General features: G+C 31.9%; 2 protein-coding genes across 7 annotated transcripts; one reads left to right on the top strand and one right to left on the bottom strand.

Annotated features, from left to right (window-relative positions):
* Positions 1 to 452: 452 nt before the first annotated feature.
* On the bottom strand, positions 453 to 5,360 carry LOC128186381 (peroxiredoxin-2-like). Its single transcript, XM_052856188.1, has 6 exons — positions 5,163 to 5,360; positions 4,154 to 4,271; positions 3,194 to 3,310; positions 2,676 to 2,798; positions 2,229 to 2,394; positions 453 to 1,462 (listed from the first exon to the last, which is right to left on the bottom strand). The coding sequence occupies exons 1-6, from the start codon at positions 5,329 to 5,331 to the stop codon at positions 1,409 to 1,411; spliced, it is 747 nt and encodes a 248-aa protein (XP_052712148.1). The 5' UTR covers positions 5,332 to 5,360; the 3' UTR covers positions 453 to 1,408.
* Positions 5,361 to 5,529: 169 nt separating this feature from the next.
* LOC128186380 (myb-like protein X) lies at positions 5,530 to 27,150 on the top strand. 6 transcript variants are annotated; one of them, XM_052856181.1, is made up of 8 exons: positions 5,530 to 5,668; positions 9,514 to 9,661; positions 14,107 to 14,674; positions 15,494 to 16,260; positions 17,696 to 17,758; positions 21,622 to 21,720; positions 23,725 to 23,876; positions 25,494 to 27,150. In XM_052856181.1, exons 2-8 carry the CDS (start codon positions 9,530 to 9,532, stop codon positions 25,663 to 25,665), a joined length of 1,953 nt encoding a protein of 650 aa, XP_052712141.1. In that variant the 5' UTR covers positions 5,530 to 5,668; positions 9,514 to 9,529; the 3' UTR covers positions 25,666 to 27,150. The 6 variants fall into 6 exon arrangements, with proteins under 6 accessions (XP_052712141.1, XP_052712142.1, XP_052712145.1 ...); XM_052856182.1 differs by having other exon boundaries at positions 5,537 to 5,668; positions 9,518 to 9,661; XM_052856185.1 differs by lacking the exon at positions 21,622 to 21,720 and adding an exon at positions 19,081 to 19,137 and having other exon boundaries at positions 5,537 to 5,668; positions 9,518 to 9,661.
* Positions 27,151 to 27,420: the final 270 nt, after the last annotated feature.

Below are 27,420 nucleotides of genomic sequence, written 5' to 3'. Positions count from 1 at the left end.
AACATTATATATGAAAATGAGCTATTTTTTTTCTACATAAAATTTCATCTTATACATGTATATATGTACTAGTATCTGCATTTATGTCTGTTTACATTTGACCATAGTTTCAATTCATTTAACCAACACAAAAAAAAAATAATACCCAATTTCCATCACCTTGGACAAGTAAATAGTAAACAGACTACATCGTATTAAACAAATGCAATAGAGAACATCCACACATTGTATAAGATAGCATCAGGTCTTCAACAGCAAAATCGCTTCCACATATATCGTTATCCAATTATACAGCATTGTCATTTCTCAAAATCATGTATGTATAAGAGACATTTTATTATAGAAAACAGATTCATAAGTTTTACAGTGGTCCCTTCAAAGAGCTTCAAAATTATTAATGTCTATATGTATATGTATCCCATTTAAAAAAAATGGATATATATGACAAATGATTGAAAAAAATATTCTTAATGGATTTCTTGACATAAGGCAAAATATTGCATTGCAGATCTATACAAGTTCCAAGCATATTTGTACACCCAGATTCTAAAGGAAAAATGTATTCTTTTAACATACTTCCAAAGATGTTTATGATGTTGTTTCATTATCCTCGATATAAACTTGTATAGCAATAGAAAATTTGTAGCTCTGAAGAATACAAGTAATACATGTTTTACTGAAAACTTGAATTCCTAATTAACATACACAAAATGATCTCAAAATAAGTTTGTTAATTCGTATTACATGTATATACGATGCATTAACAAATATAAATATCTTTTGCAGCACAAATTAAAGAACAATTGAAAACTTAAAATTTAGAAATGCCACATTTTAGAAGAATAATACAAAAATATTGAACACAAAATAGTTTATAATAACAAGAAAACACAGTAGCACTGAATATTAATTCTCAACAAGTAACTATTTTCCACATGAACAAATACGAACAGTAATTTTGCACATAAAGTTTTTCCCAAAACCTCGAAAAGTAGTGAGTTTCAATTGCACACAGATGGACAAGTAACTTAAATATTAGCATGAGACTAGAAAGAATCAGCAGAATTTAAAAGTACAGTGTATTTGACTAGTTAAAGATTTTCTGTACCAATTCAGAAGAGGCGAAAGGAAGAGAGAACAGAAACATCATTTTTTATGCTGCAGTGCCCTCCCCAAAAAATAATCACATCAAAACAATATAATAAAACTGGTGGTGCTTAGATTAATTTTGATCAACTACCGGTAAATAAACATTACTTTTTTTTTTTTGAAAAATAATTCAAACATTTAAAACAAATTCAAAAGAATATTTGTTTTGTGCCCTGAATTTGCATGTTTACAAAAATCCCCATCCACAGGCAGCACTTCACCGCCACAACATTGACATCAGCACCCTGAAATCGTGTCCTCAGTTGTTCTGTTTACTGAAATACTTCTGAGATTCTTTGGGGTCAGGAATGATCTGGAGAAGAAAACAGAGACAACTTATATATATATATGAAACCCAGATTAGCAGAACTTTGGGTACCTCACTAAACCATGACTTATATTTTAAAAAAAACACTAGGTTACTGTTGTCACAAGATGGCAGTTTAAATGTTTTGTTAAACTGTTTGTGTCAGTTGATTTGGTTGAATATAATCAAAGCTCAGTGGTTAAAATATCCAGCCTGGTGCTGTTGTTCACATTTCTGGATTAAAGTTTCGAAAAACAATTTTTTATTAAAAAATTCCATATTTTTCACCTATTTGATTTAAACACCTCTTTTGCATCACATTATCTATCATAAACAAGTAAAATTCTGCTGATTTGAGCAACTGTTTCAAGATGTAGTGAACCACCTTAAATCAGTCACAGTCATCTAGAGATGCAGAACCATTAATATGTCAATTTTGTTCCTGCAGTCTAAAATTTTACCTTTGGCAGTCTAATATAATTGAGCTCTAAATAAGTCTGAAATGATTCTTGATATCAATGTACATCCCAGTGCATAACTGAAATTCTACAGAATGGGCTGTCTAAGGTACACATATCAACTAATATACTAAATATACCATTTAAAGGCAGCTTTTGAAGTATGATTTATGCCTCATACACTTTTGTACAATATCACAAAGGTTGACCATTACAGGCATCAAACTACCTATTCTTTTCTTTTTTTACAGAATTATATGTGGCATATAATCAATACAGACATCCTCCACATGTATTTAACACTCAATACGTACTGTGTCACTCCCGGGCTTCCAGCCCGCAGGACAGACCTCCCCGTGAGTGTCTGTGTACTGGAAGGCCTGGACCAATCGCAGCGTCTCGTCCACGGAGCGCCCAACCGGGAGATCATTCATGGTGATCTGGCGCAGCGTTCCTTTAGGATCAATGATAAACAGACCCCTGAAAAAAAAACAACAAAGACCCTATAAAGTCAGATCTAAAGCTTGACAAAAAGATGTCCATTATTGTTTCAATTTTTACCGCAAACGTCTTGGCATTTAATACATTGTTAACAGTTTATTTCTCTGAACTTGTCAATTGTTCAGGCATACAATTTGCAGAAGCTTCCATCATCATAAACACAATAAGTCTCATCATGCCTTTCTAACTGAATTAGAACAGGATAGTAAGATGCAAAGTGTAGGTAAAGGGGCTCACACAAAACTGACTTCATTCCTTACCTGAGACTGTGACCTAGATCCTGGAGGTACACTCCATAAGCTTTAGAAATCTCGTGGGTGATGTCCGACAGCAGTGGAATATTCATGGGTCCCAAACCCCCCTTTGCTCTAGGTGTGTTGATCCTGAGTAATATTAATAAAATTTATGTGAAAATATTAAATGAAATCAAAATAAATAAATTCAATATTTTTCACACCATAGTATATCGATATCATCACATGTAATAAATTCCAGGCACAGGTAAAATTATAGGTACAGGTAAAATTATACAGATCTTACCAAAAAAATTAAAATATTTATAAATATATACTTTTACAGGTCTCTTTTACACGTTTGATTTATCACATCTTTAATGATTTTCTTGTGTGTTTACATATTTATAGATTCTCTGATATATGCCTGACCTAATTATAAAATGATCATCAATTGACCTACTCATGCTAATTATCATAATTTAATTATGAATGTATTTAAATATCACTCATGGTTGAAGAGAGGTTGACCCTGTGGACCTTACCATGCCAGATGTGTGAACTGTGAGTCGACAGAACAGGCAATCACCTCTGTGTTAATCTTCTTAAATTCCCCGACTCTGTCGCTGAAGGCAATGATTTCAGTGGGACACACGAAGGTGCTTAAATATAAAGAAGCCAAGGGTCGCATGAATACAATGATCTTTAAATCGGAATCTTCACAAACATTCACATGCATATCTATTATCATGACATTAGAAACACAAAGATTCTAAAATTTTAATAAAGCCAAAGGTGATATGAATACAATGACCTTTAGTTAGAAAGTTCCACAAACATGAAACTACCTGAGCCATACAATGCAAATAACTATGTTTACAATGATCATGATAGAGGTAGTCATACTGTTGAATTGACATTTAAAGATATTTCAACATGTAGTAAATAAGTACATGTAATACCAGTGCAAAATAAATGACATTAAATAATTATAACTCTAAAATGAATATTAGTGGTGATAATGAACATGGAAATGTTCTTATATTATATAAAACATTATATATATTGTAAATTCCTTATATTACACGAGTACTTAATTCCGCGATCCCGCTGTTTTGTATCAAATCACGAGAATATAAAATCGCGAACGCGGAACATTTGTCCATATTTCTTATCGTTACAAACTCTCAGAAAAAAATGGCGAGGTTTTAAAATCCGCGATGGGTGTTTCTCGCGATTTTACGCGGATATAAATTCCTCGCGTTTAATTAGGAATTTACAGTATGGTATAACACAGTAGTTGTGCACAAATTTTCCTGCAATTCATTGTTGAGCATATTGACAAAATGAAATGTTCATAGAAGAAAAAAAAAGTTTGACAACAATTTGACAGAACCATTGCCCATGAGTTTACGAATCTTTAAGGATGCATGTTTTAAAAAATGAATATCAATGCCTACAAATATTTATAAAACTACAGCCATTGAGATATCTTATTTGCTTACAAGTCAAGAGGATAGAAGAAGAAGACCAAGTATTTTCCCTTGTAGTCGGAAAGTTTAATGTCCTTGAATTCCCCCTTGATGACTGCTGTTCCATTAAAGTCAGGTGCAGGCTTGGAAACTGTGATAAATGCAGAAGATTAGTGATTATCATCATCCCTTAAAACTACCTACAGTAAGTAGTTTTGCTTTACATCAACCAAATCCAGATCATTTTTACATGTATCTGAGACTAATTTAAAAAATATGAAATTGAACAGGCCATTGATATTCTTTCTTTGGCAAAATAAATCTCACAGTTCTTAAAAGAAATTATACTAGTGTTTGACCAGTTCTCGCCAAAGACAATTTCTCAGCAGTAGATTGTTACATCATTTTATCAACACAAAATAAAATTATGCAGGTAAAATGATGTAACATCCATGCACTGGTGAGAAATGGTCCTTGGTGAGAATTGGTTGCATGCAAGTAATTTAAATAAATTCTATAAAAATACTTAAATGCATACATGTTTATTGTTAGTCTTTTCTTTTCTCTACATATCATAATGAAATTAAAAATATGTCGTTTGATAGTTGTATTTATGCCTTACACCATTTTTTACCTTTCTGTGCAATTTCTATAAAAAATATAACAGAAAGTCTCTTATGCTTCTTTCTGTTCCAAATGAGCATGTTTGGTAAAATTGCAATGTGGAATACATATCAACTGAGCAGTAGGTATTTAAAAAAAGATATACATCAGAAAGGCATTGGCACTGTCCCATAAAACACATACGTACATGAGCAGCAGTATTGTTATGTCAGTGTATGCAGGTCAATTTTTTGAAGACAAACACATAAAAAACAACTGTTTCTTCTAAATGTATTGATCCCAAAAGAGATACTTCTTGCAAATAAAAATAATGCCATAAATATCAATAACTGACACAACGGTTGGCTTTCGTAAACAGTGATCAAGTTTCAACTCAGTCCTAAGACTGGAAAACTTGCACGTTGGATGCAGAACTTACTGACTGCCTGGCTCCACTGAATCGCATGACCCGATGTGCGCCTGGTTTCTTGAGGGAACACACTTCCACCAGCAAACGACTGACATTTGTCATCATCAGCAGCCCCGCAGAAGGTGCATGCAATCAAACAAACGATGCCGAAAAACAGCATGTTGACGGACGACGCCATTGAACACGTTGACTTCCGGTGTCATGTAGAGCCACCGAGAGCACCTGTTTTAATCTACGAATAAATATTTCAATTGGTTGCTTTAGCAATATTGTCAGTTATCATTATATTTCTGTTAATTATGTTGATAAAATCTACACCATATGTTTTTTCAAAGATGTTAATATTATGCTAATGTAAATACGAAAATGCGGTTTTGTAAAATTGGAAGCATTGCCAAGGCATCAATCCCAAACAGTGGATATACCCAGTGTTGTAGAACGTGCACTATAATCACATTACAGTTTAGTATTGAGACAACGATCCCATTTCATTGATGAAGTTCTTGTAGTAAAAGGTAAATTGTTCATATATTTCAATCATACAAGATTTATATGCTTTATTTTTTGGAACATACGCAGTAGATTGCTTTTATATTCATGACAAAACATGCACTACAACATGTAGTTTCAGTTCATGTAGGAAGTTACCTGTTATGTTTGATTGCATAAAAGGGCATTGTTAAAAATGTACAAAGATATATGCTTTTCTATCGTATATATTTTGTGTTTCTTTCAGTTTTTGAATTTTATTATTCATTATTTGCACGTCTCTCACCTGATAAATTTTGCTATAAATCATTGTTGACATTTGATTTTGATAATCAGATTGTGTATTGGTTGTCACGTATGTGAATATCAAGTATACTGGGTATTGTGTTTACATGTTTAATGACAGCATGATTTTATATGCACTGCATATGAGGATGTAGGATGTAGCTATATAAAATTCCAAATATATGTCACTTAATTCTCTTTCATTTGATTAAGAGTATATTGAAATATTATACTTATGTGTGTGACATTGAGACGAGTTTGATCAAAAAGCTCATTTTGCCTCCAACTAGAAACTTGTGTAGCAGCCGACAGATCAAATCCCTGTCTGGTCCAGTTCATCATTTATCGTTTTTCTTTACATATGCATGGAAGCTGACAACGATGGCATATAAATGTACTGAATTTATCAGCACAGTAATTAACAGTATCGAATGCAGCTATCCATGACATCATGTACACATCACTTTTTGCAATAAACATCACAGAACATGTACATATTACTGTAAATTCCTAATTAAACGCAAGGAATTAATTTCCGCGTAAAATCACAAGAAGCAGTCCTTACTGATTTTAAAATCTCGCTCTTATTATTCAGACAGTTTTGAGCTATATGAAACCATGACAAAAAATTGGTGCTCGCGATTTTATATTCTCGCGATTTGGTGCAAAACAGCGGAATCGCGCAATTAAGTACTAGCGTAAAAAAAAGGAATTTACAGTATGCACATAACATACTGTACATTTAGTTGAACTCATCCCATGTGTACATTCTCACAACACTATAGTAAATAATTATTTTACTTGGGACTAATATTTTTTATTTATATACAATGTGTTTTGTGTAGTACATGTAATACATATATATAACTTACTTATAGTACGCCTTTGAAATGGCTTCAAAATGAGCATTGAGGTTTTGCCCAGAATTTTTTATTTTGGTGCAAACTTTTTGCTTTCTTTATAACACTATTTGGGTTTTTACATTGAATTCTTGATTTGATGGAAATGACATAACACCATTAGGCATACTTCCTTTTTTAGTTTTCCCTTTTTTTGAATGTTTAGATTATACTTTATTTGAGAGACTTCTTGACATTAAATGCAATTTTGTTTGCTGGTCTGTAGCATTGGTCCAACTACTGAATGGAACTTTTCATTATCACATGATACGTACAGTTCAAAATCTGGAAGTTATTTTCATTTAATGCCTTTTATCAATTCTATTTTGTTGTCCACACCCCAAATGCTTTAATTGTCATGTCGTGATAGTTTATAATAATCATCTTTTTAGCTTCCTTAAATCAACAAAAATAGTGATATTTTCAGGGAGAGAGAGGAAAAGCCAATGGTTAACCAAAATATAAATAGCATCAATTTGCGAGTTTATTCCTAGTAAATTATCACGTCAATATCCGATGATCTGATTTATTTGATCATTGATTGATTCAGTGGACAATAAATATTCAATTCAGTGTTGCAACAATGTGAACATCTTGTTCACTTAATCTCAATAGGATTTAAACTTCATTAGAATTATTGAAGAATGCCCATTGAATAAAAGGAGTTTGTAAACAAATTAGTGTAATATGTCAACAAAATGACAATGGATCAACAATGCAGTGTCGTGGCATTGATTTTAAGAAAGAAAAAAACCTTGCCTTTTAAATGTCATTGTGAATGAATGTAGACAATGATAAACTCATTGAACTTCTAAAATATGTTTAAATATAGCAATATCACTTAATTCCCCAAACAGGTAGGAATACCTTGAATTTTATTTAAAGGGGAGGGCTGCTAGATAAAATTTTTATTTTTTATCATTTGCCTTACAGCATGACATTTAAATATAATAACATACAAAATGTACACAGATGAAGATGCAAGCTTAACTCATTTTCAGCTTAGTATGTACGCCCCCAGTACTACCGTAGATTCCTTATTTTTATAAAGTACTTAGTGGTAATTCTAGGATTTTACCATTTTGTATCAAGTCATGTATCAAGTCAGGATAATATGAAATTATAAACTAAAAACTTTTATTAGAATTTTATTTGTTCAAACCTTCAGAAAAATAATAGCAAGATTTTAGAATCCGCGACTACTGGCAGCCCTGGGGCACTGCTTCTCGCAATTTAGCATTATGATATGGATTTGATGTTCTTTGCATTTTGATAGGAATGTACAGAGTAAACTGTATTTAATCCTGTTGTATTTTTTGTCAAAAAAAATCTGAGATGTTGTATGTTTAAGGTTAAGTCAATTAAGTGTCATCAATAATAATTTTTTTTTTGAGATAGATGTACGTAATAAAGTATGTGACAAGTATTTACATTGTATCTAGTATATAATTATATTGACAGGCATACTGGAAAATATTATGATAAATGGTCGATGAATATTTTCTGACTACAATCTTGTACATGTGGATTTATTAAATATTATTTTAATGGATGCACGAGGAAGCGGTGGCTTTATTGGTAATGGTGATAAAGTATGTGTCGTGAACACAAGATAAATGTGAATTAATTTGCCCATAGCGTTTATGATAGTCCAGTGAAAGTAGGCCCTTGATTTGTTATCATGTCAATCCTCCGTATATTGATTTTTGTTCAATATTGAGAGTGAAGACTCTTGTAGTAGGAAATATTTGCATATAGTGATGAATGATTTATACATGTAGTTCCAGTTTACAGAGATACAGAGTTATAGACTGGCTATTACATAAATGACAAGAATGACAGTTGCATGTCCTTTCTCCTTCTCTCAATCTTTTCTCTATCCTTTCTCCTTTCATTTTCTCTCTCTCTTTCTCTCTTTTTTTCACTCTCTTTCTCTTTTTTTCTCTCTCTTTTAAATTGATCATCCAAAGCCTTTTAATTCCTAAGTATACAAAACTGCCCAATGATTGATGAGTTTAAATTGCATCTCTCTCTCTCTCTCTCTCTCTCCTCTCTCTCTCTCTCGTTGATTGATATAGCACTCAAGTCCAAACAGACAAAATTGACCACTAATGGATGAGGAGATAACATTTTGCAAGAACTTTTGTCCACAGTTTGTCACATGGCATGGAATATCAATTCATCATTGGTCAAACCTTACTCGGGCCATTTATGACCACATTGGAACATAAGCCTATCAATTTAAGTGAAAATGCCCTCTTTAATTTTACAGCCTTTTTTCCGTTTGAGATAGTTTCTGTTCATTCGTTTTTCTTAATTAATGAATTAAATTCTAGAACTTTTTAGAGGGATACATATATATTGATTTTTTTTAAATTGTTTATTAAATATATGAGGGCTAGTATGAGTTATGATTATTTATGGTATAGGCTCCATAAATATTTCACAATAAATGGTAGGCAGATCTTCTCTACTGATAATTTGTAATACAACAATAAAGAGAAGGAATGATAACTAAGTCTACTTTGGACTATAGCTACTAGTACCGGTATTTCAAAACTAGAATATATATATAAAATCATGTATTTAATTTTAATGTTTCAATATGACTAATAATTCTTATTTTAAAAAAAAGAAATGTTTCACAGCCTTGCTAAAAAAAATTTGCTTCTTAATTCCATTTTCAGAGAGTGACGGGTTGCCATGACGACCATGGAGTCGCCGCAGATCCAGGTGACGTCGTATGACGACACGAGCAAGAAAGTCCCAGAGCAGGATGACTTCGACAAGGAATTAGAATCGTTTATCGAAACACGAAAAAATGAAGAAAGCAAGGTGAGAACGGCATGGGAACTTGCCGGTACTTGGTAATTACAGCTTCCAGCTATTTCTTAAAAAAACAAACAATTGTCAATGACAGATTCCTTCTTCTACTCAGTAAATAGTTTAAGAAAATCCACCAAACAATCGGGATTTATTTGCTTATCAGTTTGAAAGTTTGAAAGAATATTAATGTTATTTAAATAGAGAGTCACTTTACTTTCTAATTGAAAAGTGTTCCTGTGGCTCTAGATCATTTGTGTAAAAATTTATCAATTGCCATCTTGACTCATTTCTTGATAAGGAAATGCACAATAACCGGAGACTTTGACAAATAAATGCAGGTAAATGTTAACTGTTTTTCACTCTTGGAATTGTGTTTATATATAAATGCACTGGAAGATTGAGTGAATAAGCAAAACAGCATTCATAGGCCCAGAAATGATATTTTATCCGAAGAGTTTGTTTACCAACTTGGGGTTTCAAAATTAATCTTTATCAAGTTTTTGCCAGGTAGATTAGAAAATTGACAAATTTCCTTTTTCATTATTAAATTTTGTATTGTACGTTATTTAAAGTTTTGATTAATAAAAAAAATGAAAAGCAGTGAATTGATTTCATTAAGCATGTTAAGGTATTGAAAGATCAAATTCTGGGGTAGAATTGTTAAGCTGATAATTAATCTATAGGGCCCTTGATTTTCTTACAGTTTATCAATATTTAATGAAAGAATAAAAGGAAATATTGGTCTCATCTTAAGAGAATCCTAATTTAGCCCTGTTTGCTGGGGAGAGGTGAAAAGGTCCATAGTAATTTGGTTGCTGTGTAAAAAAGTTCAACGAGTTCAGTATTATTATGTTTTCCTATATTCTATTAATCTCTGCAGTCTGCACATATGGTCTATTAATAATAAAGCTATCAAGTGCAAATGTTTTTCGATATGTTTTCATCTATTTTTTTTTTTATTTTTTTTTTGGATTTGTGGAAATTTTTCCATTTAGCATCAGCTGTCTTCTTTGTTAACTTCATCCGATTTCAAGGGATTTATTTCATGTCAAATGAATATAAAATGTGATGCAATGTGTTGACATGCTACCTGTTGATAATTAGCGGGAAACTTTTTCTTATGGAGGGTGGGGGTGGGGAGGGAGGGAGAGGTGGGCAGGAAAAAGGTTAAAACATACGAATTCTAAACAAACCAGTGATTATACCAATGTCCTTGTATATCTATGCATTTGTTATCAATGATTCTTTGCGATATTTCATGAACCCAACTTTTTACTCGATGCATTAAATATTATCTTGGATTATATTCCGTAGTAATTCCAGCTAGCAATAATTCCCGAGTCTTGGGATCACTTTTGACTTTCCTAATCCTAGCTAAGAACAATTTCAGGTTTACACAGGTATTAAACTCTTTTAACTGAGACCAAATTGCCGGATAACGTCGGCACTTGAATTAAGCGGCACCATTTTTGTGTGCAAAGATCGCCCTGCGTTATCTGTGAGCCTGCAGCATTTAAATTAATGATCTACTTAAAAATATACAATGAAATTTATCACTTTGGATATCTGCCATAGAATGATACTAGTTACAACTATAGCATATCGTGTAGTTGTGTTGATCAATAAATGGGAGAAAAAAACCCCACCAAAATTATGAACTGCTCATAAAAATTAAGGTAGCACTCAGGATGGTAAGGTATTTAATGCCTGCCAAAGTTAAAAATGTAAGATTAGAAGTTTTTTTTCCCCTTAAAAATTCATCATAGATACCATGTTAATGAATGCAAATTAAGTGTTGACAAAAAAGGGATTAATTGTATACATGCATGTCTTGGTGCAATATGAAAAATTACGTTTCATGGCTTATGTTACATAATTCAAATCTATTAATTTAAACACATGTCAAATGTTGATACATGTGTATTAACTATTTCACGGGAGGTATGAACAACTGGCTTTACTAAGTACGTAATCTTCATATCGTCCATATTAAACTATTCATTTAAACAAGATTATATTCTTTATCAAAGAAATGGATTAGAAATAAAGTAAACAAGATAATTTAATTGCTAGTCTAAGAATGCTATCAAGCAAAATGTCTGGTATTTTTTTTATTATGAATATGTGAAAGTGTATAATTACAAGGAATCCCTGGTCGTTAACTTTATATAGTTATTCCCCTTGGATATTATTGATGCCTTTAAGTAATGTTAGATAACCTCTGTCAGTGAATGCTATAATATGAGTCTTCTTTTAGAATCTTTTGAAAAGAACATTTTTTTTTTGACAGAAATAATTTATAAATATATAATGAATAAAAAATTGTCTTTAAATTCGAAGCTGATTACTCGAAGATTAAGTTGACATTTGTATGCATACATGCCTATACATACAAATTCTGAAATCAAATTTTACAGACTTTAAACATACTAGGACTAAGGTTTAAGTAGGTTAGAAAATTGTGTTTAAGTCCACCGAGACACAGTGGCATTTATTTTTCAAGTATCGATTCCCCCATGATAGTATGAATTAATGTTAATTTTTTGCAAGCATTTGCAACACTGTTTCAGTAAAACTTGTTTTGTAAAATTCAATTATCATTTTAAGGGATACAGTTCATTAATCATTACGGGAACAGTTTTAGATTGAATTTATATTTCATCTTCCTTAGCAACCATAATGAGACACTGATGTGACTTATGCATAAGTAATTTACAAATTAACTGATAATTCGACTTTTTGATCTTCACTGATATTTGTTTTAAAAATATTGATTTTCAGATCATGTTTCCAACAACAAAAGACAGCAACAGCACCAAATGACATACTATATTCCCTACCCCCTTGAAAAAAAAAAACCTCTTTTAAAAGTCATATTTCATGTAATATGATGACCTTAAATTAAACTAGTATGTTCAATTAATAATTGATTATAGCAATGATTGGTAAATTTATCAATTTACAAGGTACTTGATCTGGCTAATTAAAAGCAGTCATTGAATAACATTTCAAAAATGTAAAAAAAAAATGTGGCACATGATTTCTATATATGCTTGCTGAAAATGGAAAACTGCATGAATTCCATGAAGGACGTTATAAAACCAACCGTTCATTATGCAAGATAATTTAGTGGGCCATGTAACACATATGCTGGAATCTCAGTGAGTCCCTAGCTATCTCCATTTAATGTAAACCCCTGCGAGAACACTATCCCCTCTGTTTACAGGGTCTATGGCGAAACTGAATAGATGTGTCAATATTTGAAGTCCCTATAGGACTGATTTAATTTTTATAGCAATCAAAGGTTTCTCTTTAAATCTCCTCAATGACATGCTTCGCGATTGTTTGTTAGTTACGTTGAAGATAATTTGAAACAACTTGTTAACACTCTAGCTAAGCAGTCAAAATTCAAAAGCATGCCATTTGATAGTAAATTAAAGTCAACCAATTTTCTTCTCCTTTTTTTTTTTTTAAATTTTAACATGTATTTCGCTACACATTCCCCAGTGCCCAGAGAATCATAAAAAAATCTCGAAGCGAACAAGAAGAATAACATGGCAACCCAAATATTTTCCTGTGTAATGACAGGTGCTCTTTAGGCATAAGTATATCATGTGTAAATTTAAAATCTAACTTGTGTGTGTACAATGGATGTTGACACATGGACTTTATTCAATCATAAAAGCCCACTGCTGTGGTCCGAGTAAATTACTTCCAAGTGTTGGCGAATAATACTGAATTAAAGTCCTTTGACTATATACAGTTAGTATATTGGCTTTATTTATACAGTTATAAAAGTGGCTTCATATCATATTGATATCACTTTTAAAACCCATGCAGTTAATAGGCATTTTTAAGGTACAAATATATTCCTACAGCTATTAATGTTCTTACTCTAGTTCAAAACACTTGTTATCATTGGATGATTATGTTTGATATAATTAAATAGTTATAATGAAGACTTTCCATCATATTTTGCCCCCCCCCCTCCCCCAAAAAAAACATCTTTTCCCAAAAATATTTACAGGTTTAATCCATGGGTCTATTAATTAGAAATTTAGAGATAGAAAATTAAGTTTACTTAATACCAAGAAGCAATGAAAATTTATGTATACCGGTACAAAATAAAACATATTCATAGATATGTCAAATCTCTGTGGATTACCTATTATTATTAGTTTTGTTCATTTGATTGGAAAAAGTGTGAACAACATGTTGTTTATCTTCTCTCCAATAAATCACAAGATTTAACTTTATCCCAAGATGCTCCCATTTCTGATCTTGAAGTTTCTAGAAAGGATGTCTTCAAGATCTAAGAACTATTGATTGGGCATATTGCAGTAAATCGAGTAAAGCCAGAAGTCAGAGATGCTCCTTCATAGTGGTATAATTGTCTAGTATCAAAGCTGATTGAACTCAGATTTAACCATATTATAAATTGTTTATCCTTGTAGGAGGATGATAGCTCTTCAACCGGATCAGGTAGCACAGAAGAAAGCGATTCGGAGGACGAGAAACCCAACGAAAAAGAGGCTGAGAAAAAAGACAAGCAGCAACAGCAGCAGCAGACGACAACTGAGAGCAAAGAGACTGTTCCTGAAAAAGTGACGGATGCTAAAATAGAAGAAGACGAAGAAAAGACTGTGAAGAAGACAGGAAAAGAAGAGGAAATGAAAGTGGAAAAAGAAGAGGAAACGAAAGTGGAAAAAGAAGAGGAAACGAAAGTGGAAAAAGAAGAGGAAACGAAAGTGGAAAAAGAAGAGAAAATGGAAGAAGAGGATATTAAGGAGAAATCAAAGAATACGGTGATTGTGAGTGAAAAAGATGACGATGTTGAAACAGACTCTGGTGAGCGAGATAACAGACCATCGTCTGCTATGTCGGAGAGGAAGGAAGAGGAGTCGTCAAAGGAGAAGGGGACGGATGATGAGGACTCAGAGCCTGATGACTACACATTGACTGAGGACCAGAAACGCGCCCTAAAGGAAATTGAGTACCTGAAGAGTGAGATGGGCTTACCAGGTATGCATGTCTCTTTCATAGGCAGGTAGAGGAATCTGAATGCTGTATATATGAGAGTTCTTTTGTTCTATAGGGTTGAAACGATCATTTCAGAAGATTAGAAAATAGTTTGGGAAAAAGAAAAGAGAGATATAAAGTTTTCTGTACACAGTATCATGACATTTGCAACACAAAAAAATATTTCTTATTTAAATTACTTTTAGCAATATTACTATACATATATTTTGATATATTTAAACATTTTTAACCTAAATTTTGATTTGTCTTATTAATTTGATTGGTTGTCTTTATATAAAATTCAAAACTGAATAAATTACAATGTACATGTATGTATGTCCAATAGAATTTTTTATGTACACTTAAGTATACGTACATGTAGGTGATTGTATTTGGTATAGAGTCGTATAATAATGTTGACATACACTTGAATTACCATTCAAAATCAGAAACTTTTAATCAAGAAATGGACAAACACATTCTTTTATCGCGTATACCATGTGGGGTCAAAAATTGAATGCTATCATACCATACATACTGAATAAGATAAGTATAACAGTACAAGTACAACCATCTAATCAATTTCCTTTGACCATTTATCAGTTCGAATAAATTAAGGTCCAGATGTATATATAAATTCTGGAAGATAGAATATCACCAATTTCATTTTGGAAAGCATTTAGCAGAGGCAACTTGCAAGTGTGTGAATTGTTTTGCTTGTTAAGCTTATATTTTGTTAAATTTTTTATGTCGATGTTTAAATTATTGTATAGAGTTAGTTACCGATAAATAAATATTTGAATGATAATTTTTCTTTTTCAGAGGAAGATCCACCTGAATATGACGTAAAAGAGCGATTAAAAACTTTAAATGAAGAACTTGCCAATGACCCAACACCTGTAGAAAAAAGTAACTCTAAGGTTGTTTTTAAAGCTAATTTAGTGGACTTAGTGGCCCCACCCCCAGACTATCCCGACGAAGAAACGCCCCGAGAAAACTCAGAAACCCCGCAAACTCAGGAATCGGAGAACTCAAATAATAGTGAAACCGAAAAAAAGGACAACGGTAAAAAAGTTCTCATTGAGCGAGACGGAAAGTTTGAATTAGTGAGTGAAAATGATGTCCGAGCCAAAGACATGGGACTGCCTGTGTTGATTGATGAAAACGAAAATGTAAACAATAACACAACAGACTCGAGTTCTAATAGTGGTGAATTCAATCGAAAGCCTGCCCCGCCTTCCCAACCGAGGCCTTCTACGGCCAACGGAAATTCTCGCCGTTCTCGACCAGGTTCGTCGAAGCAGCGAGCCTCATCAGCAGGAACAGAACGCGGATTCGTTTTGGGCGATTTTAACTACAACTCACCCTATGCAATGTCGCCCAAGGAGAAGAAGCTAGTGGAAGAACAAGCCAAGCAGAGGGAACAGCGAGAACGCGACAAGAAGCGGCTAGAGGAGCAGGAGAAAGAATACCAGGAAAGAGAGAGTAATGACGCATTCCAGGCGTGGCTCAGGCAGAAGAGGGAGGAGGCCAGAAAACGGAAGGAGAGAGAGGAGGAGGAAAAGAAAAAGAAGAATCAGAGTCCCAGGGTAAGGATGTGTTTTTCTGTCTGTCTTCCTGTCTGTCTATCCATCTGTCTATCTGTCTGTCTGTCTAATGTGTGGATAGTGTCATTCTATGTAATATTGGCATGCCCTGTGGGTTTTTCTCCTGTCTTTGACTTTAGTGTGAAATTTGTAAATGAAAGAAAAATACTAAATAATCATGCTTTATTGCAAAGAAAGTAAAATGAAATGAATATTTTAAAAATAGAATTCCGAAATTTTAGAAGTTTTTGACAATGAACTTAATAATGGGTCCTACTAGGAACATCAGTAATTGAATATTTTTTATATATATATATATATATATATATATATATATATATATATATATATATATATATATATATATATATATTTATATATTTATACACAGTGTACCATAGGTTATTTTATTTGCAGACTTCATTCACTATAGTTTATGACTCAGTATTTTGTTAACATAAACTTTGGAGTTATCCCTCCTTGAATATAATTTTCAACTTTGCTTATGTTGATCCAAAAAAAAAAAAGGGGGAAAATGATTTAACAATTATTAATTAAGCATATCTTACCCAATGGTGAAATGGAATTAATATACTGCATCCTAACTTATGCATAATTAAACAGGACTTTGGATGGGATATTAATATAATTTTAAAATATTTAATTTTTTCAGTGTTGTTGTTATGATGTATAATACCTATTTATTTTAAATTATTAATAGACCATCTTGCATGTATATATAGAAGTTTTAGATTAGATCAATAGAAAACTCAGTAGGCATGCAAAGATCTTAAATTAGATTAATTATTCTCATAATTATGATACATGTATTATAGAATCTAGTCACCTGAATAGAGATGAAGGACATTGAATCCCAACTAATCGTGATGTTTAAAATCATAAAAACAGTTAATGTGTAGTCCATTTACCAGAATTTTGCCCAAATACCAGTTATCAAAAGCTCTGTTCCATTATTTTTTTCTAAATAGATTTCTAGCCTTGTTTAGGCTTGGGATGGAGGAGGGGGGATTTTGAATGCAGTTTATTTGGAATTTGAAAAATGAAAATAAAAGTCTTTTGCTTTTCTGCATTTTATATTTCATTGACAATCAATGCTTAGAATTAGTATGCCAAAATAATATAAACTTAAGAATTTATTCTGATTTGTCACATCATTTTTTTGGATGCTAAATTAGGTCATAATAAATTGATCTTCATAAATGCACAACGTACTGTCTTTTTTATCATTAAACTTTTACTTATATTATATTTTTATATTAGAAATTTTTTTTTCCTGCATTAATCTGCTGACAACAATATTAATGTTACCTTGACTGTTTTGCTGCTGTGTTTGCCTGTGTGTCTGTACCTCTGTCTTGAGCGTCCGTCTGTCTGTTTGTGTGCGTGCTCTGATGTCTCTTTTGTGCCTCTGTTCTAGCCCGTAAATGGTAGCACGTCCACCATGGAATCGTACGAGTCCCTGCCCCAAAGCGAAGACCAGGTAAAATTACTGCAGACAAAAAAATACAAAGATCAGACAATTCAAGACAAATTCTCATTAGTCAGTCTTGTCCGCACTTTGGATTCAATCAGAAACTATTCCTTTATACTCAGCCTATCAGTTCTGAATCTCTTGGAAATAAATGCTCTTTTAATTAGACCATTCCATAGGCTTGCAGGTTTTAACAGAATATTTTGATGTTGAAGTACCTATTGAAGCATAAAGCAACTTTATTGTGTGTGTGGTTTTTTTTAAACTATATCTCTCCATTAATTTGGGAAGGAAGTTAATATTTTATTCATAAATTCTTTTTTCAATCACATTCTCCAAATCTGCAAGCTTCTCAGTCATGAGCTGTGAATGGTTCCTTTGATGAAACGTTTGGATGAACGAGATCTCCAACTATTCATTGACAAATAGATACGATTTGAAAATCAGGAAAAGGGCATGAAAGACCTTTTAGACAAAAGACAACTAATATTTAGATGTTCACATACATACTCAAATTTTTCAGTTTTTCATTGCATCTTACGACTTTATATTCAAAGGAAGTAAATATGCAGTAGCAAAAAATATCATAGCTATTAGGGATAAAAAAGAACTTATTAAATATTTTTTCATTATTTTAGTATGTTTTTGAAATTATACATGAAACTTAAGAAATATAATGATCCAAATTAAAGACATGTCTTGATAAAAGATATTGATAAACTTCTAGAAAATGGAACAAAAAAATAACGGTTTAAAAGAGGGAGATTACTTTCTCATGGAAATCATGACTACTACCGTTTTACTACCTGGTAAATTGTTTTGGAACATCAAATGATAGCTTACAATTAGGTAAACAGGATAATTAGAATTTTTAACAACAATATTCTTAGACAGGCAAGAGGAACAATCATGTTTTGCACTGGCCAGGCAATGTTAGCTTTAGCTAAATTGTACTTGCGAGGTAGTGTTTACCAAATTTAGATTATTCATAAATCATATATTAAAATAAAAACCGTAGTTGTTTCACATATTGAGCCTTTTTTCATTCATTTTTGTTGGGATATTTTAGTCCTGACATAGTTTTTTTCTTTTTACCTTGCTTTGTTAATATTGCTGTTACCAAAAGGCAATTTATCCTGTATTGAATAGCATGATCTTTGATTATAGGATATATTTACTTGGGCAAAATATCACTTCCTTTTTCTGTTTTTGCTTTACTTAATAATATTGCATTAACCTGTACTTAGGGCATCTATATATATGCTTTTATGGTATTGCCTTTATTAGAGGGCACTTTTTTGGCTGATCTAATGATATTTCCTTTACTGTAGGACAATACCCAAAATATTGGTTTGATCTCCTTCCAGGATTTATACATTGATCCACAGGTTACTGATATAGATTTTTTAGACCATTTAGTGCTAGCAGGGGAGTGGAGGTCTGATCTAGCTATCTTATCAATGATTTTACTTTTTGTGGAGGGCAATGTATAAAAATGGCCAACGAGCAAAGAGCTCTTGATATGTAAAATTGTGTGTACAGAGTCTCAATTAACCTTATTTGCATGTGCTGATATTATTTCTTTCTGCTAGCATGCAATCTTTAAAGTTTGATTAGACTTCAGGTCAAAATCCAATTAAATAAAGAGAGCTAATTCCGCTCTTGACAATTGCTTGTATAGAATAGAATTTTTCTGGGAATAAAGAAGTTAAAAGAAGATAAAAGAATATTCATTAGATATATGCAAGAACAGATGAGGAAAACACTTTTTTTTTTTTGGATATGATTTAGCCAATCTTGATTTCATTACTTTACTTAAGAATATTTGCATTGATGAGGAGTTAGGAACAACACCCCAATTCAATGCTCTTTCATTTTTAGTTTTCTTCATCAGGCTAATTTCTTTAAAAAGGATAAATTCACGATGCCTTCATTAACACATTTTATTAATAAGTAAAAAAGAGATGTATTATAGATTAATTTTGAAAAGAAATGGACTTATTGTTGAATTTTATGACTGTGACTGACATATATTTTTGTTGTTGTAAGAGAATGAGACAAAGGTAAAGTTTAACAGGTTGGGACCAATATCCCAAATGGGATATACATGTAATAGCCTGTTTGGGGTATAATAGCCCAAATTGGATATAAATTTAAAGTGCAAAAAATGAAAATTTTTGATTTTGAAATTTTTGATATAAATCCGCATTAGAATAGATGAAATACAACAACTTTTGGTAAACAACTTTTTCTGTAGCTGTACTATTACGGAGATAGATCCCTCAGTATATCCAAAACTTCTTGGGGATCAATCTTACAAACTATTGACATATAGAAAAACTTATTAACCAAAAGTTGTTGCATTTGATTCACATTAATGCAGATTTATATAAAAAAATTTAAAATGAAATTTTTTTTTTTTTTTGCACTTTAAATTTATATCCCATTTGGGCTATTATATCCCAAACGGGCTATTATATCCCCAAACGGGCTATTATGTCCCATTTGGGAGAGTGGTCTCAACCTGTTTAATTGTCATTTGAATTAATATAAAAAAAAAGTTGAAATTAAAAATATTCAAATGCAAAGAAAATTCTTAAGTGTAATTGAATTTTTTTATCATTGCATTGAAATGTAAATACTGTTAATTTATTTCATCAAGTTTAGAAGCTGACAAATTTGGAACTTTAAATAGATAGATTTAGCATGCCCATCTAGTATATTATTTTCTATTGCATACTTATTTAAATTTTTATGCTTGAGAATTATTCATAAATGCACCTTTGAAGTATAAGCAGAGGTGAGAGTAGTGAATTCTCCTTAAAATCACTAAAAAAAAATTAACGTTTAGCAGAATTTTCTGTTGAATTAGACGTATGTTGAAGTTTACGATAAGTTTCTTTGAGGGGATGCCATGTACCGGTAAAACGGAATGCATTAGATAATTCTTTTTAATTGCCTTTTATATATATAAATTGTTTATGGACTTAAAATAAATGTCAGGTACCTTGAACTGCCAGTCTCGAGTCCAACATTGTTATATGGCTTCATTGTGTTTTCAACAGTTTAAATTAATTTTCCAATTCTAATGCTTTTAATTAGGCTGTTTACCTGTATCTCGGTCTGTGTTTAGCAGTATTACTGTACTCTCTCAAATGAATTATGAAGAGCTTTCAATTTGATTTCTTTTGTCCTTAAGACTCCAATCTAAATCTAATTATGGACACTCATAATCCCAAGCCTATAGAAAGATGTATGCAATGAATTTCAGTTTCTCTTTTAAATGCACCATAATTTTTGCCAGAATGTGTGACTATAAATGTTGTGAAATGCAGATTGGCTCATACTTAATGCCAGTTTCAACATTGGTCTTCATTTTTATATTGGGCTTTGGCTAGAAAAACTGCACCTAATGCACAATACCAATTAAGTATTTTTTCATGGAAGAAGATTATGTATGACCAATCCCGAATATTACAAGAAGTAATTGATTAGAGTTTTCCTGAAGACTTGATCATTCTTCGAATGAAAAAAAATTATGTCTGTTGTATTTAATGTCTCTGTTGTCTGATTAATGATATTTGGAACGTTATACTTTGACAAGATTATGACCAATAAACACAGACTGGCAGACAGATAGATAAACAGACAGACAAGCAAAAAGAAAAGAAAATTTTATAAATAAAGAGGAGAAGTTCATATTTCCATATCAGCTTCATCAAGGCCAAATTTTCATCCATTGCAATTTATTAATCTCTTGGAGCATGAACGTGTATTTTAGGGGTCAGGCCATCGGAGTTGTTTACTGCTACAAAAATCTACTAGTATCTGGCCAAGATTGATTTTTTTCCACGCTTTTATTTCATGCACAGCAAGGTCCTTGGACAGATACCTTTATGAGAAATAGAGGCTTGATGCAAAGAGTGTTTGGCAAAACTGTAGTTTGCAACTTGGAAAAGAGCTTAGGCATAGTATGAATGTTTGGGAATTGAACAGTATCTGTTTCCAAAATCATTTCTAGTCTCTTAATATGGTGTCCAGAGTATACCTATGTTCACTAGCAGCTCTTTGTATTTACCTTATTAAAATGTACTCACTGTCCAACTAAATATACTCTGACTGTTAGGCTGAGCCTTATAATACCTCTCTTTACAATTCACTTTGTATTTTTAATACCTTTGGTATCATTTAACATGAAATTACTCTGGAAACAAATGCAATGCCACCTGCAGTATTACATGAATGTATGAAAAAAAAATACAAAAATCTCTTGAACAAATACACATCTTTTGGGGGAATTAGTAACATTGAAACATTTGTCTAGACCCTATATGTATATAAAAAAAAAATGATTATACATTCTTTGAAGCAGTACTGCGAAATAGCACCTGAAAAATAATCAGTCTATAGAATGATGTTTATGAAAGCTGGAAATGATTTTGTCACCAGTGTTGTTGGGGCACAAAACTAATCTGATTCAGATCTATCTGAAGATAAATTCACCCTTCTTGTTAACTACTGCACTCAGAGATAATTAATGCACTATTACGACTTGAAGTATAAAATTTAATAGAATTTAATGACCTATGGATGTATGGTAAAATAACAGTGCAACAAAATAAAGACATAATATGCTAAACAGTCATTTTTAAAAACAATGCCAAAAATTGAACATTTTATATATTAAGTAAATTGTTGGAAAACGAGAAAAATATAATTAATATTAACATTCGCAGAGCTATTGTGTTTTTCGGACACTTTTCGTTTCTAAAGAGGGAAAGAAAACCTCTATAGTCATTGATTTTAATATTAAATCCTTATACATATATACTGGGGTCCGAAAATAGACATTGTTTGAACTTATGTCAAACCGCAGTTGTCATACTGATTTGTCTTAAAACATTACATTTCAATATTAACATGTAATGTAGGCTTAATTAGCATAACTATTAAAGGAATTAATGCTATTTGATGGCATTAGGGGAAACAAGTTCATTAAATGTCCAAACAGGTTAAAGATTGACTACTTTATATTCTCAGTTTGTTAATTATAAGATTGTGTTTGACATTTCAGTGCAGTTTTCATAACTGCTGATAAAGATTGTCAGTTTTTTTCTTTTTAAGACTTGTCATTTTAAAGCTGAGAGGTCTTGTTTTAAATTATTTTGAGTTTTTTTTTAATGAATGAAAAAAATGATATTTAATTTTCTTTTATTTATATGACTCTGAAATAAAATTTTGAAGTAAATTAATATTAATTAAAGACTTGAAAAGATGTTTTAAATCATTGATTTTACTCATTAGTACATTTATAATATGCAAAATGGCCATTTGATTTTATGTGAATAAAACAAGCAAATTTTACTATGTAATTGTGCCTTGTGCACTTTTAATGTGAAGATTTAGATTTTGCAGCATTCCTTCTATGGTTTGCAGTTAGTAAATCTATATCCAGAAGTCATGAAATAAAGTTTGATTTTGGTTTGTTTTTTTTTTTTTTGGAGGGGGGGGGGGGGTACTAACCTATGTACTTTAACAATGCATGTAAAACCATGCTGTCTTTGAACTTTTGGTTTCTAAATAAAATTAACCAGTGTTTAACTTTATTTTCAGTCAAAACCTGTATGTGTGCAGATTTTAGCATATTAGCCAGTCAAACCCCCACCTACCTCTAATAACATTCATTAATTATTATACTAAATGCAATTCCAAAACAAAAAATTAAAATTAATGATGTATCAACAAGATTTACTGTTAATGTGCAGAAAATTTAATCATAGATGGAGCTCTAGTAATTTTGAACTAGTTTTTGGTTAAACATCAACGAGCTAGCAAAATAGCTTACCTACGCAAACAGTAAGCACTGCTAAAAGTAGTGAAGCAAATAGGTGTGTTGTGTGCACATGTTTTGTAAACGGTTTTGAAAGTTGGGGATAAAAAATCCAAATTTTTATCCAAATTTTTTGCATTTTCAGGACGCGGAAGTGAAGGAGGCGTATTCAGCATGGCTGAAGACCAAACAGAAGCAACAGAAGCAGGATAAACTGCTGAAGAAGCGGCAGGAAATGGAGTCGACGGAGGGCTTCTACATCCGGAGCCGACAGGAGTGCGACCAGGCCTTCAGACAGTAAGTACTGTGTGCGGTGTGTGTGTGTGTATATATAACCGTGTGCTGCCTACTCCAACACACTTATATACCTATGTATTTATTGCCTGAGACTCTTTGGTATTACCCCCTATAAAATTATAGTAAATGCATCAGTTGTTCATGCAATGTTAATTCTTCTCGGAAAGTCTGATCTTAATGTAAGTTTCTTGGAAAAGATCAAATATACAATTCATTTTAGTTTCAAAGAAATTTTGGATTATTAAAGTAATTTATTATTCAAATAACATTCTTTTAGCCTTGCAATTTAATGATGAAAGTAAACAAATTAACAGAGAAAATTCGAATTAAAAGTAGTTTTAAATTTCGCCACAGAATTAGTTTCTCCTTTTCATCCTCATGCAATTTCATATTCCGTGTATGTTTTTTAGAAATTTGCATAGTTTAGGGGACAAATTTGATTTATTGTGTATTAAAGTTATGAAAGGATAGACCTTGAAGAAACATCACATGAGTTTTTATCTAAATATGATCCAAATCATTTCATACTCACATGCTTTTTTTAAGTTCCGTGTTTTTATTAATACCTTGCTCTTGGTATGGCCTTTTCTGTATTTCGTACTTTATAGTTGACCCAATACAAATCTGAAAAGTTCTAATGTGCTTTGGAGCATGTCCTGATTGATTCACAATTTCGTTTTTCAAAAATCCCCATTTTTTTCTCTAAACTTTCATTGTTTTTATAAACAATTCACAAAATTCACTGCATTGTTTTATCTCACGTTATTCACGATAATTCATTTGTATTTTAAAAGCATTCAAATAAAATTTGCTGGGGAATTTTTACTCACCAGTTTTAATGGTTTTTTCAATATTTTTTGGGTGCAAGATGCAGATTCGTTATTACAGTTTCTCCACTTTTGCACAAAATGAAACAATGCTTACCACAACTTTGATTTTAAAAAATCCCACTAAGCGTCAAGCTAATCAGAAAAGGCCAGTTTTAAGAAGTTGTTTTCAATTTTAGATTTTATTTTTGAAGTGAAAGTAGAGTTTGAAAAAAAAAAATTAAATGTATGGAGTGAAATGATAGTTTTGTTTATTAACACAAGAGTTCTCTTTTGTTTGTAATAGAATTTTTTTTAAAAAGGTGTAAACATTTTTTTTTCCAGTTAGAAAATTTTTCCATATTTTGGTAGTTTGTGGTAACAATTGTTTCATTGTTGCAGGTGGCTTAGACAAAAAAATGCTGAAATTCGGAAAAGTCGAGCTAACGAACGCCAGAAACTCAAACTTCAGAGATTAATGGCGAGAAGGAGCCGGAAGGCGAATAACATTCGTAGAGCTATTGTGTTTTCGGACGCATTTCGTTTCTGACGAGGGAAAGAAAAACCTTTAGTCAATGATTTTGAGATATGAAATCTTGGCATAAAGTTTTCGCTTTGTAGAGAGGGAAAAAGGAGTTGCTATGTTTCTTCAGCTTTCCCCAAAGAGAATCAAATAACTAGTCTTCGGTGGAGAAACTGTGATACTAAATAAATAGATAGATAGAGAAAAAGAAACGAAATAAGAAATGTATTGGAGTTGTTATTGTGTTACTTTTGTTTTGTTGTTAACTAATACGGTTTGTTGTTACAGATGGTTGAGAAAAAAGACCTCAGATTCGCGAAAAGCTCGGTTTATGGAGCAACAACAGCACAGAATGAGTCGGCAGGCAGCGCGAAAAACGCGAAAAAATCTCTCCGCCCTCAAGGCTCTAAACAAGTCCAATTCATTTGTTTATGTTGACTACTATGGATACAGATATTAGATTTTATTATCAGGAGTTTAATTATATTGTTATACTTCATTATATTTCGTTATATTTTCATCTGTAATTGTAATATGTTTAGTTAAAATTTATAAGATGAGAAACCCCATGATTAGGAAGGGTTTCGTTATTTTTGTTTCCAAAGTTCATTTATCTGTGATATATTTAAAAAAAAAAAAAATTGAAATCAAACTCTTATTCAAGAGGTAAATATTACTTTAAAAAAACTGACTCCTTTCGCTAGAAGTAAGAAAGCTGCGTAATTTTGATATCGGGCCATTTTTATAGTGCTAGAACATACTAGGTATACAAGATTTAATGCCATTAGTCCACATGAAAGCAAAAAGTGAGCATTGTCAAATTATTAGTTGGGTTTCATTTTTATCCCAGTCTTCAATTATCTCCCTCCTTGTATCAAATCTTTGATCCGCCCATACCATTCGATAGAAATCTTGCATCCTCACCATTTGATTTTAACTTTGTTATGATCCGTCCATGATTACATTATTTATATGTTTATTTTTTAATCTTTGTGTTATGTCCAAAAACAGGGTTTCTTATTTGCTGTTACATCTTAATCCTTTTTGAAATTTCTTTGTTTTAACTTTAATGAATGATAAAGTGGTATGTCAAATATACCTATTTGAAAGAATATGTTCATTATTAGTTCACGTCTTCATAATAACAATGAATTTAATCAGTATCAACGTTTTACAATTGAAAATATTCATTCCTATCCGATATAATGATTTTATTGTTTTAGAATTGAAAATGATATATACAGTAACTGAAGAATATCAAATGAAAGGTCGTTAATTTTTTTTTTTCAAATTCAGAACTTTTCAACTAAAAACGACGTCGACTTTTACATTTTGGGTCATCTGCATACTATACTGGCCAACAATTCCAACCAGATGTGTAATTTGTTCGTCATAAGTAATATTTCTCATCTCATAAATTTCGTCTGCCAGATTCATGGCAGAACCACGTTTGTTTTGAATACATTGAATCCACAGCGCAAATGTTTGCTCTGCAAATTTTTAGAGCATGAAAACAAAAGTTGAAAATACTGAACGTTAATTGGATGTGTTGAAGTTGCAAAAAATTATTTTGTTTCATTTTCGAGGAATAATACAACGAAGACATATCTTGCAACGTTTCTTCTTTCTTTTTTTTAAATTGTTGTAAAATGTTGTGCCATTTGACTTCGTCAATGTATAATCAAAATGTTAGCAAGAAAACCGCTTAATCTCAATCAATCATATGCATCTGCATATGCGCGTGCTATTTTTATATATCATATCTTATGATAACTTAAAACAGAATTCGTTAAATGGATTAATGTTTCGGAATTTTGTTGTGAAAATAAAGTTCTTGTGTTAATTTTGTCTTTTCTGTACGCCATATTCAACTGCATCTATCGTTGTGCGGAAGCTAGCTCTCAAATTCATTTAGATTAGGAGCTTCATTTTTTGTTGATCTTTTTTTTTAGCTCACCGAGCTGAAAGCTCAAGTGAGCTATTCTGATCACATTTTGTCTGTCGTCCGTCTGTCTGTCTGTCTGTCCGTCCGTCTGTCCGTCTGTCCGTCTGTCCGTCTGTCTGTAAACTTTTCACATTTTCAACATCTTCTCAAGAACCACTGGGCCAATTTCAACCAAACTTGGCACAAAGCATCCTTAGCCTAAGGGAATTTAAATTTGTGAAAATAAAGGATCACGCCCTTTTGCAAAGGGAGATAATTAGGAATTCATGA

This window comes from Crassostrea angulata, chromosome 5 (genome assembly GCF_025612915.1).
Source record: "Crassostrea angulata isolate pt1a10 chromosome 5, ASM2561291v2, whole genome shotgun sequence".
NCBI lineage: Eukaryota > Metazoa > Mollusca > Bivalvia > Ostreida > Ostreidae > Magallana > Magallana angulata.
Note: the sequence above shows the minus strand (reverse complement) of the source record. Positions and strands in the feature narration are given on the sequence as shown.

Coding starts and splice junctions, on each gene's coding strand:
- LOC128186381 (XM_052856188.1), bottom strand. CDS start 5,331: ATGGCGTCGTCCGTCAACATGCTGTTTTTCGGCATCGTTTGTTTGATT. Junction 4,272..5,162: donor TCAGTGGAGCCAGGCAGTCA/GTAAGTTCTGCA, acceptor CATTTATCACAG/TTTCCAAGCCTGCACCTGAC. Junction 2,799..3,193: donor CAGTTCACACATCTGGCATG/GTAAGGTCCACA, acceptor AATATTACTCAG/GATCAACACACCTAGAGCAA.
- LOC128186380 (XM_052856181.1), top strand. CDS start 9,530: ATGACGACCATGGAGTCGCCGCAGATCCAGGTGACGTCGTATGACGAC. Junction 9,662..14,106: donor GAAAAAATGAAGAAAGCAAG/GTGAGAACGGCA, acceptor TTATCCTTGTAG/GAGGATGATAGCTCTTCAAC. Junction 23,877..25,493: donor TGCGACCAGGCCTTCAGACA/GTAAGTACTGTG, acceptor TTGTTGTTACAG/ATGGTTGAGAAAAAAGACCT.